Genomic DNA, 13,429 nt, shown 5'->3' with positions numbered 1-13,429 from the left:
GAGCTTCTGTATTAAGTTTCTCCTGAACTCAGTGCACTAAGTGCTTGCAGGTTCCCAGACTGTCATCCTGTCTGGTAGCCCCACTGTAATGACAAGGCACTTTTATAAGCCCTGTGTGCTTCGTGAGGTGGTTCTCAATTGTTTTAAGAAAGAATATGGACAGGCCCTCCCTGGTGGCGCAGTGGGTTAAAAGCACAGCACAAAGCTTAAGCCACTTCCGCATGAGTTGGATCCCAACCTGCCCCAGAGGAGATCCACATGGCAGGCACACCTCTCCTGACCCGCCTGCTGCTCCCCTCAGCAGTGGCTCAGTCTTCAATGGGTGCGCAGGTTGTGTTGTCTGAGGGACACATGTGGATCCGGTGGTGATGCTTGCCTTTCATGCTGAGCGCTGGCTGTGACTTCGTCGATCAGCCTGTTCTGCTCCCCACTCTGTCTCTGGTGAATCCTCCGCATCTCTGGCCTGTACCCCAGTTCTGTATGAATAAATAAATAAATCTTTAAAAAAAAAAGAATGTGGACATAATCTGAATGTTTGATCTTGTTTAAGGTGTTTTTCCAGCCATATAATGTAATATAAAGTAATTAATCTAAATACCTCTCCTTTGAACCTTTGAATTTCAATTGTTTTTTTCTACATATTGGTATATTTTCCAACTTTCTCTATTATTGATCTGTAGTTTCATCCATCCCACCATGGTTGAAAGAGATGCTTGATATAAATTCAATATTCCTACATTGGGTTAATATTTATTATTGATTTATTTTCCAGACCAATCGACCCTTTTCTCATTATACACTGTCCTTCTTTGTCTCTTGTTTGACTTTAGCCATTTTTTTTTTAACTTAGAGTCTGTTCTGCTCATTAAGTATAGCTACTTCTGCTTTCCTATGACTTTTCCCCCTTCTTTTTATTTTGAGCCTGTTTTTGCCCTTAAAGCTGAAGACTTGTAGGAAGGATATAGTTTTGTCTATATGTGTGTGTGTGTGTGTGTGTGTGTGTGTGTGTGTGTGTGTGTGTGTATACACTCAGCCACTGCATGCCTTTTGAGTGGAAAAATTCAATTTCTTTATATTTATTGGTTAGGGCTCACTAATTCCACCTTATTACTTCTTTCTTTGTATGCTCCTCATTCACTTCCTCCTCTCTTATTCTCATCCTTTGTGATTTGATGATTTTACTTAATGTTATGGTTTGATTCCCTTCTCTTATCCTTTGTAAATCTACTATTTAGTTTTTAACTTTGTGGTTATATGATGCTAACTTAAAAGACCTCATAGCTACAATAGATCAGTTTATATTGATAACAACCCAAGTTCACCTAATTAGCAATCTAATTACTATCCTGTATCACCCTTGGAAACAAAATTTATCAACTATATTTTAGGGTATATATGCAATCCCTTTAATCATATACGTTCCATAGATTTCCATGCAAAACCTTTACTTGTTACTCTCTCCCATTTATATTTTTGTTATGTTAAGTATTCTTATCAAATAAAAGAGGAACCTCTGACAGGTGATATGATTATGGCATAGAATGTGGTGATGATTCCACAAGTGTATATATAATTCTAGACTCATCAAGTTGTATGCATTAATTTTGTACAGATATTACATGTCAGAAACCTAAAAACAAAAAAATAAAGTAATATTTGGATTCTATGTTTTCATTAATTAGCAATGGGGTGCCATTGTTTCTAAGTCCTCTTAGCTGACAGAACAAGGAAATATATATATGTATACTAAACTATGTATATAAACATTCTTATATGTAACTACCTGTATGTATATTAAATTCATACTGATATCTCCAATCCTTCACTACAATGACCAGTTTAGTCTCCTTACTTTGTTTATATCCCAAAGTGAAAAGCCTGTAGTTTACTGACTACTGTCCATATAATCACTTGGTCAAATTCAATAAAATTATACAGCACAATTAGAATTGCAGCAGAATTGCTATCCTGTATCACCCTGGGGAAAAAAATTATCAACTATATTTTAGGGCATATGTGCAATCCCTTTAATCATTTATATTCCACAAATTCCCAAATTCACTTAGATCACCACCTTCCCCCCACACCCCTTCTCAGGAATATTCACGTTTTTAGCACTATTCTATTTTCTAGGGTCTTTTTTCCCCAATTGTTTAGTGTATTTGGAGTATTTATATTTAATATAATTATTATTACATGATTGGGTTAAAATTTGATCTCTTACCAATAAAAACATTAAGTACTTAATCAGATATTGAAATGGTCATTGATTTATATTTAATGCATAACATTATCAAAGTGATATTTCTGACATTTAACAAGCAAGTATTTACAACACGTACAACTGGAAATGTAATGATCCATCAATGGTAGAATAAGTCAGTTGATTCTGATCAACAGTAGTATAGATTAATTGATAATGTGAAGGCTTTCTACACATCAAAGGGAATGAAATAAGTATTGTTCAATGTGAAGGTAAAGGTTGAACAGACAAACGATCAACTGATCTATTTTTACCCATTTATCAAGTAATAAACATTGAGCACATGTATCATGCTAGTTATAAACTCAGTTGCTTTTTATTAGCTAAGACACCTTGATATGTCTTTAGATGAGCAAATTGTTTAATCTTGGCAAATTCTATTTTGTTGATATATCTGTTATAGGTGGTGCTTTCAGTACTTTCAAAGAAATTTTACATGCCCCCATGTCACAAAAATTTTCTTCTATAGAAAACTCTTAACTTTGATTAAATTAGCTCTTAACTTTGGTCTATGGTTCATTTTAATTCAATTGTGTGGAGTTTATGCGATGAGTCAAAGTGTTTCCCATATACAAATATCTAGCTATTATAGCATCATCTGTTGAAAAAGTCTTATGTCTCCTTGAAAATATCTTGATAGCTTTGTAAAAAATTAATCGATCACTTAGGTATGAACTTACTGCTGCCATGAACATCATGTTTTGTGCTCCATGGAAGTGTATATTTTCTTGTTGTAATTTTCCCATATTCTTGTTCATTGTCATTTTCTAGTAAGTCTCAAAATCACGAATTATAAGCACTTATGTTTGTTATTTACAATAAACTTTAAAGTGAGTTCACATTTTTAAATAAAGAATGATTGTTGGGTATTCTGCTTGCATTGCTTTGAGTCTGTAGATAATTTAAATGTAAAATTGTCATTTTTGACAAGTTTAATTTTCTAGTATGTAGTTATTATGCATCAAGCCACTAATTTAAATTTTGTTTAGGAAAATCTAAACAAAAAAATTGTTATGGAAACGTAATTGTTTCCAATACTTTTATTCCTAATTTTTTGGATACCAGTGTAATGCATTTGTACAGTGTGTAAGTCATATTATTTATTGCAATTGATTTTTACATATTTACTTTGAATCTAATTTCCCTTTTTAGCTCTAGAATATCTACTTTGAATTCCCTTAGTGTTTTTACTACAAGATCAAACACCTTAAAGGAATTCTCTTCCTTCCGTTCCAAATTGTATGCCTTTTAGTTCTTCTTTCTGACTAGAGTAAAGACCTCTAATACACTGTTAAAAATAGTGAAAGCTAGGGCCCTCCCTGGTGGCGCAGCGGGCTAAAGCACAGCACTGAGAAACTAAAGCCACTTCCCACATGAGTTCGATTCCCGCCTGCCCCGGAGGTGACCACATGGCGCGGCAGACCTCTCCTGACCCGCCCACTGCTCCCCTCAGCAGTGCACTTTGTCGATCTGCCTGTTCTGCTCCCTGCTCTGTCTCTGGTGAAGCCTCTCATCGCCCCTGAGCCTCTGGCCTGCACCGCAGTTCTGTATGCACAAATAAATAAATCTTAAAAAAAAAAGTCTATTAAAAAAAATAGTGAAAGCTAAATCCATGATTTCTTTTCTCATGGATTGGAGAAGGAATGTATTGAGCCATCTTAAGCATGATGCTTTGTGACTGGTTTTATAGATATTCTCAAAAGGTTGAGAAAGTTGTCTTGCATTTCTAGTTTGCTCAGTGATTTTCAGCAACAGAGATTGATGAATTCTGAGAAGCACTTTTTCTTTGTTTATTATATTATTGATGATACCTGGACCTCTATTTTAATTGGTCTTTTGAAAACTAAAATTAAGACATGATTTTGAAAGCAGTAAAACAAGCAAATGGTGAAATACAAAGGATTATCAATAATATTTGCAATCTATTTTTTACCAGAAATTTTAAGTTCAGAAGAGAGTAGAGGTGACGAACTTCAAAGGCTGAAATAAAAAATTGTAACCCAAGAGTCTTATAGCTGGTAAAACTATCCTTCAAAAATGAGGGAGAAATTAGACAGCCCCATATAAAGAAGAGCTGAGGAGCTTGTTACTACCACACTGGCCATACAAACTACATTAAAGAGTTCAAGTTGAAATAAAAGGGTACTAGATAATATCTGAAAAATGAATTAGGAAATAAAGAGGAGATTCAAGGTGGGAAGATAACATCAGAGGAGGCTTCCTGCTGTACCCCCAGGAGAATAATCTAAAGTACCTAATGATCCCATGACTTGGGGCAAAACAAGAGCAGCTGTTACACTTTGGATATCAGTGCTAACCATCACAGGAGAGACACTGAGAAAATTCAAGTCTATACCAAAAAAGTGGGTAGAGAAAGTGGCAAGGCAGGAAATGGGGTTGCAAACATATGGTACCATGTCTAGCTGGAGGCCTTGGCAAGAGGAGAACTGATTAGTATGGAGGCATACCCTTAAGTGAGGGGAGATCCATATGGAGGGGTTTGTGTGAACAATGTGGGCAGGGTTCCCAGTTGAGGACAGGCAGTCACAGAGTGGTGCTACTCCCTGTCACTCTCTCAGAACTTGAGCTGATCCTGTGAAGTGGTGCTGACTACACAGTCCACACACTAAAGAGATTTGGGCCTGGTAACCCAGAGTGGAGGGCTACCAGTAACACCACAGACATGAGCCAGCCTCAGCCCCACCTTCACCAGTAACTGAATCTCTCCAGCCCTTCACCATCTCCTTGACTCATCAGCTGCCCATCAGTTCTCTACAACATACAAAATCATACAACATGTGAAACACCAAGTTAGGAAAAGCTTTAAAATTTATCATAAAACCCACAGCTCCCTCTGCTGGAAAAATAAAAGTAGTATAGAAGTCTCACTTTTCAATAAGAAAATAATCCAAAGGACATCAAAAAGATAATGAAAAAGATTAAAAAATTCTGGAGAAAGTCATAGAAATAAATAGACTGAATGGAAGATCAAATAGGTGAAATTGAAGATGGAAAAAGTGGAAGAAGAAAGTAAAATAAAAAGGGAAAAAATGAATTCCATGAAGAAAAGTGATATAAGATAATAGGCATTTCAGGGAGGGCAAAGTGAGAAAAAGGAGCAGAGAACTTATGCATTGGAGAAAGGAAAGTCTTTTCAACAAATGGTGCTGGGAAAAATAGATAGCTGCCTGCTACAGACTGAAACTAGACCACTACTCACACCCTGCCAAAAATCAACTCAAAGTAAATAAAAGGCTTGAATGAAAAACCTGAAACTATGGAATTAAAAAAAAAAAAAGCAGCCAAAACATTCCAAGCTTTGGGCCTCGAAGATGTCTTTGCAGATTCACCTCCAACAACAATGAAAACAGAAGAGAATATAAAGAATCAGAACTACATCAAACTAGACAACTTCTGCACAGTCAAAGAAACAATCACTAAAGCAAAAAGACTACTGAATGGAGAAATTATTTCCAGATCATACATTTAGCAAGGATCATTAATATCCAAGAGCTATATAGAACTCATACAAATCAGCAACAAAAATAGTTCAATCAAAAAATGGTCAAAAGATTCAGATAGACACTTCTCCAAAGATGACACACATGGCCGAAAGATGTAAAAAATGCACATTGTTATCATTGTAGAAATGTGAATCAAAACCACAAAAAGATGTCACCTCACACCTGTGAGAATGGTCTGTATCAAAAAGTCCAGAAACAAAAACATTGACAAGAGCGTGAAGGAAAAAGAAGCTTGTGCTCTGTTGATGGGATGCAAGTGGTCTTGTCCCTAGAGAAAATGGTAAGTAGCTTTCTCAAATATTAAAAATCGATATATATTATTCCGCAGTTCCACTCCTATGTGTCCTTCTGAAAAATATAAAAACTTTAACCTGAAGGAAACTTGCACTCCTGTATTCACTAGAGCACTATTTGCAAATTGTATTTATGTAGGGAGCAGAAAAAGCAGGTCGACTGAAACACACTGCTGAGGGGAGCAGCGGGTGGGCAGGAGGGGTCTGCTGTGCCATGTGGGTCACTTCCTGGCCGGGGATCGAACTCAGGTAGCAGTGGCTGTGGATAGCTTGATGGCACTGAAGCTTTATCCCTGGCACCACCTCTACATTATTTCTTGATGATGACTATTATGATTATAATTAATCAGAGCTGTTTTGTACCTGTATGCTATACTTTCTGCCTTTGGAAGAAATTGTTTGAATGTTTTTAGAATTCCATTTCAGGAATCACACAGCAATGCTGGATCCCAAACTCTCCTTGTTTTTCTCACTTGGCTTCCTGTTGAGCTCCCATTGTCTCCCTCAAGGTGTGCCTTTCTTGATACCCAAAGAGATAAGAGAATTCCCTTATCCTTATTTGTCCCTCACTTTCTTTTTCCTATTATTTCCATACAAAATTCTTTGCACTGTGAGTTTTCTATAATTTCCTAGATAAAGCACAAATTGAAACCAGAATCTACACAATCCAGAATCAACAAAGAGATTCTTACACACCCTCAAGCAATTTCAATAGATTGCTCCGTTGATCTTTCTTTTGTATCAGTTTAACCTGAGCCTTTATGATGCTAGAAATTCAAGTATATGTACAGCTCCCTGGGTTCCAGAAAGTAATATTCTGTACTGTGTTACACAGTGTGTTAGTATAATGGGTGCTTACGAATATTGCCATTTCCAGCACTGTCCTCTCCTTTATATGGCATCAGTTGGCCTCAGAGAATTCCTGGTGCTTGGGTAATGGTTTTGATATTGTCAGTCTGCAGTGCAAACAGAGTGTGTTGCTTTGGAAGAGATTTCCATTGTTGGTTTAGCTTTTGGTTTTTTCAAGCTTTACGATACCAAGAATCACTTATCAAGACATTCTCTAAATTTCAGAGTAAGCTCTTACTTTCTTAAGATTTTGCTACAAATGATTTTTGCTACCACAACCTAACCTGCCTGTTTCTCAGGTTTGGGAGAAAGCTGGCTCTCCGGTGGAGTTTCCTCCAGCTCGCTGCTTCTGGGACCTGTGCGGCCTTTGCTCCCAACTTCCTCATTTACTGCTCCCTGAGATTCCTGTCGGGTTGTTCTTCTGTGTCCATCATGACAAATGGCAGTTTGCTCAGTAAGTCACGAATTTTGGTCAACTCCATTGCCCAAGCCTTGATTTTGACCTTGAAATTTCCTGACACACTGACATTAATTTCCCACTGGGTGTTGTTTTTTGCAGTTGTGGAGTGGGCCAGGTCCCGGTCTAAAGCGTTGGTGTTAACCCTGATATTCTGTGCCATTAGTTTTGGGCAGATGGTCCTGGGAGGGCTGGCTTCTGTGTTCCGGGAGTGGCGCACCCTGCAGCTGCTGCTGTCTGTGTCCTTCTTTGTCTTCTTTCTCCTCTCAAGGTAGAAGCCGCTCTCCCTCTTTGTCCCAAGGGAATTGGGGTTGAAAATGAATATTGACTGGGAACAGTAATTGTCTTCTCCGCTGGGCCCTTCTCACTCTGCGATGTGAGAAGCGGAACATGAAATAATAGTGATTCCCCTGTCTGAGAGCTCTGGGTGTTTTCCACCATCTTCCTTTCATGTCATACTCAGTATAACAGTCACACATTATTCCCATTACTTTCCTGAATAAAATATAGAGTAATCTTTCAAAAATATACACCTATAATTTTTCCTTGGCTCTGGAATGAATCAGTTTGTGGTCAAAATTTCAGTGATGTTTAATTTTTGTGGGTAAAAGAAAGAACACAGAAAATGTGTTTGTACAGCTAACTGATAAAACAGGAACACAGGAACACGATTTCCCCATTACTAAAAACCGATGTGAAGATTGGGTGATTCACACCGTGTGGCAGAACTCCCTCTTCCCGTGAGTATTTTTAACATATAATTTATGGATATCTTCATTCCCACACTTAAAAACCAATCTAGGAGAGTTGTATTTACTAAAACATGGAGAGATTACCGAAGATCTCATACAATCAGATGAGTTCACAGAGACCAGGAAAGTGTCATCTGTGTCAGAGTCAGCTGTTCTGTCATTCTAGCCTCATAAAACCCCTGCAAGGAAGCGGAGTTACTGTCCCCACCAATTGGTGAGAAACTGAGGCAGATAGAAACAAGCTACTCATTTGTGCAGCTAATAACCAGCACAGCGTAGTACTTCCACATGTTACTGGATTTTTAACCTTACATAATGTAGTACTTTTTTAAAATTATATATGTGTATGTGAGTATATATGTTATATATTTAATGCATAAGCATAATAGTCAGATACAACAGAAATATATAATAAAATTAATAAAAATATATATCCATATCTGCATATATATAATGAGCACAAAATGGTTAGATTTGTGCCAACCTTTGAAAGGAAAAATATGCACACAGGGCTCCTGAAAACTCAAGATTCTGAAGCTTCTTGGCAAACCTTCCAATGACTAATGAGAGAGGTGATTTGGCTCCAAACCCATGTTCCCAACCACAAAGGCACACTGCCTCCATCGTCACTCTCTATGCCACAGAGCATGACTGTCCGTCCCCACCCCAACAAGTGCAGATAGTAGACGGATGGCAAAAGGCTCCGTCATGGAGAACGGGCACAGACAGACACAGGCTGCTACACTGCGCTCCTCTCCCACCAGGTGGCTGGTGGAGTCTGCACGGTGGCTCATCATCACCAACAAACCTGCCGAGGGCTTGGAGACACTCAGACGAGTGGCACACACCAACGGCATGAAGAGCGCGGGAGAAGCACTGACCCTGGAGGTGAGCAGGCTCGGGAGCAGGGTCCTGGGCAGGAGGGAGACGTGGCTGATGTCCCCGTCCCCTGACTGAGACGCACAGATGCGCGAGCTGTGTTCCTAGCGAGACCAGCAGCCGAGGGTGTGAGTTCAGAGCCCTGGGCGCCTGGGCTCCCGCACAGGGCTTTGAGCACCACGCTGTGCCCTCCTTCTTTCACTTCCTGGTCTGAGCCTCTAACCTACACTCACTTGTGGGGGTCCTGCACCCCTCTAGGGCTCCCTCAAACTATTGTCCTTCTGCGTCATTTCCTGGAGTCTCTTTGGCTGCCTACACCTTCCTTCCTATCGTGGCCACTCCTGCGGGTGCATGTGTGATGTTCCCTGGGGAGAAGGGTGCCCCCTCCCCGAGCTGGGGGTGCAGGTCCCCACCGGCCTGACTGTTGGCAAATGATGTGTTTGTTGCTCTTGAAGGTTTTGAGATCCACCATGCTGGAGGAGCTGAAGGCAGCAGAGAAACCATCTTCTGTGTTTGACTTGTTCCGGACACCCAACCTGCGTCAAAGGACCCTTATCCTATTCTTAGAGAGGTGGGCGTGGCGCCGATATTAAGAGTGCTGGGATGAGTGTACTGGCTTCAAAGGTTCTAACAGTGTTTGAGGGCAAGAGTTGATCTGAAGATAAAAAATGATCAGAACACACCAAATAATTGCTATGTTTGGATATAGTCAAAGGGGTAGAAAAAGATTCATGAGTTGCTGATTATATTATTAGGAGTTAAGTATGTCTTGTACCTCTACTATCTGCCTGATGCTGAGAATTTCTGTTACAATAAAGATTTTAGTATTTTCTTTTTTCCTTCTATTTTAATTTCAACAAATCTTACAACCATAAGGTGAGCAGGTCTTGAATATAACCGATCCAACAACTATTTCAATACATAAACAAGCACTGGACAGCCAGCTCAAGATGGAAAAATCCTACGAGCCCCCCCTCAGATATCCCCTACAGCAAGAATCACCTCCATCACCAGCAGCCACCTCTCAACCCCCTCACTGCCCTCTCCCACACCAAATGAAGCCTCACAACTGTTCTGACCTCCCTTACCACGGGAGAGCGCTAGCATCAACATTCACATCATGCATTATGAGGCTATATGGCTCTGATGATAAAAGATACAGGTTTTGATGATAAGTGATAAAATGGTTCTGCCTTTCCCTCAAGCTTATTTGTGGATGATTTTGCTGTTGAGTTGCACATACAATAGGGTGTTCTCCACCCAGTGTGCTTGGTTCCCCTGCCCTAGAGCTGCATTATGGACATCAGTGTACCTACAGCTTATTTTCAATTTGGGGTTTTGATCCTAGGGCTTCTGTAGAAAAAAAATCTTATATATTATCGACTGGGGAATATACCTACTTCGTGAATTAGTATACTTTTGAAATTTTAAGTATATTTTTTATACTTAAAAATTTTTATTTTTATTTTGAATATTTTGTTATTTATTACATTAAATCAATTTATTAATATTAAAATCTTTAATATTTTATACTTAATTTTTTTATGCATACCCAAAAAGCATACAGGACAAAAAACACCTTTATTCAGACTTCAGAAAGTCACCACTGAGTTGTACAGTCAGCATGTTCCATGGAATGTCCTAGGAGATGTCATTATTTAGCTGCATTTCCACCTTCCCCATATCCTTTAGGTCACAGATGAGGTTTCTAAATCTTAGACTATGAGAGTGGTAAGAACAAGTAACCATGATGACCAAGAATGGATTCCTGGCTTGTAATTGCTGGGACTGGCCTTGGTTTTTGCTGCTTTCATGTCTAAACGTAGCTCTCTCTAGATCATTAAAATGGAATCCTTTTCCTTAGATGCTTCAGTTTAAATTTAGGTTCACACTGGGAACATTTAATTCTCTTTCTATGGCACAGTGGATCCTGTTTGCTTCCCTGAGTCTTCATATTTCCTCTAGGAAATATAAGTCCTAGGAAATTAGATATGAATCTGGATTCCCTTGAATTGTGTTACATGCCAGGACACTTAACTGGTTAAGGACCAGTAGTTAAGTGAAGGAAAAGTTCTTCACTGTAGTAGCATTGGGAGATGAGAGAGATGACGCCCAGAATACCAACACCCCACAAAAAGAAAATCTTACCCTCCTTTTACCGTTCCATATTTGACTTCTCGATGCCACCCAGTCTGGTGAGTGAGTTAGATTTCATCTGTCTATCTAGTTGGTAACTCTCTGTCCGAGATTCAGATTGGAGAATGACAGGAATGTGCAGTGTCATTACTTATGACAGTTTTACAACTATCACCTGAGTGAAGTGTTCATTAAACCAAATGAGGTCTTTAGTTTTCACACTGACACTAGCTTTCTGGGTCAATCTGTGGATCATTACCCTCTGCAGCACGAAGGCACTAACTTGGGCATCTGCCCCTCTTTTGTCCACTGCAGATTTGCAATCACAATACCCTTTTATGGCATCATGGTCAATCTGCAGCACTTCGGGAGCAATATTTTCCTGTTACAGGTCATCTTTGGAGCTCTAATGGTCCTGGCCCGCTGTCTTACACTCTGGGCACTGAGTCAGATAGGCCGTCGATTAACCCAGACGTTTACTACATTACTGCTGGGACTTTCCATCTTGGCCAACACTTTCGTGCCTCCAGGTGAGAGGCGACAGGACATTGGGAAAAGGCAATGGCCTTTCCATCCTTTGGGGAGTGTACTGACTCAAGTTGCCCAAACAATTCAGATGGTTTAGGACAAAATCTGCTGATAAATTCTTGGGTCAGCACTAGGCAGCTCACCACATCCTGAAAATATCTGGAAACCAGTGCTTTTATTACAGACAGTTACTTAGAACAGCAGCAAGTAGCTGCCCTATGGCATTCATGTGCTAAATAGTTAGAATAGACGGCCTCCCTGGTGCCACAAGGCAAGCTGCAGCACTATGAAGCTATCAGCAGCCACTGCAGTAGGAGATGGATCCCCGGCCAGGGGCTGGCCCACACAGTGCAGCAGACCTCTCCTGTCTCCCTGCTGCTCCCCTCAGCAGTGTATCTCAGTCTGTCTGCCTGTTCTGCTCCCTATTCTATCTCTGCTGAGGCCTCTCACCCATCCATCTCTGGCCAGTACCCAGAACTTATATGCATAAATGAATAATATAAATCGTTTTTAAAAAATAGTCAGGACAGAGGGGCCCAGCCTCACCCTGCTGCCCCACAGAAGGACGCAGGGTGTTGTCCCCCACCCGGGGCTTCACCTCCAGCTGAGACCATGGTCTGCCTCCCACCTGCAGGCATCCACCTGTAAGTGCTGCAGCCATCACTGGTGGGAGTCTCCTTGACTCACAGGAAATGAAACAAAACAAACTCTCTTCAAGCAGCCCAAGGCACACAGTCAGCAGAGAAATCCCAGTCTGTCTGTGTAGCGTCACTCTGTAAGTCACTGAGGCGCCATGCCAGGGGCTGGCATGCTGCAGAGCAGGGTCTGAGCAGCAGAACATCACCATTGTGCAGGTTTGTTCCCTTCCCGGAGTCTCCAAATGTTCTAAGGCTCTAATTAGATTCCTTTGTTTTGTACTGGGCAGAAAATGATTCTTTGAAATGACTGCATGATGACTCCCAAGTTCTGGATTTTCCCAGATAGAAGTTTCCGTTCTTGGTTCCTAAGACCCAACTGCGCTAGCTCTAGCTTCTCCTCAGCCAGCCCAGCAGAGGTGGCCCTGTCCCTGCAGTTCACTCCCAGCCCAGACCCATCCCCGACAAGGCTGTGTCTACGCCGGGCTGACGCCTTGCCTGGGTTTACCTGGGGCTTTCCTGGTTAAGCCGAAAAACCCCACTCCGCTAAATCCCCAATTCCCAGGAGCACCAGGACGCCAGTCATTTGAAATTCTACGTTCATTGTGAAGTCCACAAGTTTAGAGCTGCCCTTAGACTCGGCATCTGCCCACACGTGGTCCTGCAGGAGGGATGGAATGCGTGCGAGAGAGGATAAGCAGGAGCAGGCTGAGGATCGGCTTCCTTCTCCTCCCCGGCAAACCTCAGCTGTGCAGTCAGACTCTTGCGCTTTAGTCCAGGAACGGTGATGGGCTCAGGCCACCTCTGCGTAGCTCTGCACTTCTCAGCCTACCGACACTATCCTCTCCGCTGCTGTCCAGTTTTCACTGGTATATTTCAAACACAGACATAATGAATAGGGTATTTTCCCCAGTCATTTTAGGAGGTGCTGACTCCTTCAGCTCAGATTTCATTGTCTCCCTGGTCTTTATGTCTCCAGAAATGCAGACCCTGCGGGTGACTCTGGCTTGTGTGGGAACAAGTTTAAGTTCTGCTGCTTCTTCCAGCTTTTCCATTCACTTGGTTGAACTCATCCCCACCATCCTCAGGTATGAGAGCTCGTGGGTGCTGCCA

At 40.9% G+C, this 13,429-nt stretch overlaps 1 protein-coding gene across 1 annotated transcript in view; it reads left to right on the top strand.

The window, feature by feature from the left end:
* LOC101626093 (solute carrier family 22 member 10) overlaps positions 1–13,429 on the top strand; it is a 33,172-nt gene that overhangs the window by 17,609 nt on the left and 2,134 nt on the right. Inside the window, exons 2-7 of the mRNA XM_012725149.1 lie at positions 7,229–7,383; positions 7,489–7,657; positions 8,903–9,026; positions 9,473–9,588; positions 11,469–11,683; positions 13,296–13,404. Of these exons, the coding sequence (XP_012580603.1) occupies positions 7,229–7,383; positions 7,489–7,657; positions 8,903–9,026; positions 9,473–9,588; positions 11,469–11,683; positions 13,296–13,404 (888 nt within the window). The remainder of the gene's footprint in view (positions 1–7,228; positions 7,384–7,488; positions 7,658–8,902; positions 9,027–9,472; positions 9,589–11,468; positions 11,684–13,295; positions 13,405–13,429) is intronic.

This window comes from Condylura cristata, unplaced genomic scaffold (genome assembly GCF_000260355.1).
Source record: "Condylura cristata isolate star-nosed mole 26May11 unplaced genomic scaffold, ConCri1.0 scaffold00015, whole genome shotgun sequence".
Taxonomy (NCBI): domain Eukaryota; kingdom Metazoa; phylum Chordata; class Mammalia; order Eulipotyphla; family Talpidae; genus Condylura; species Condylura cristata.
Note: the sequence above shows the minus strand (reverse complement) of the source record. Positions and strands in the feature narration are given on the sequence as shown.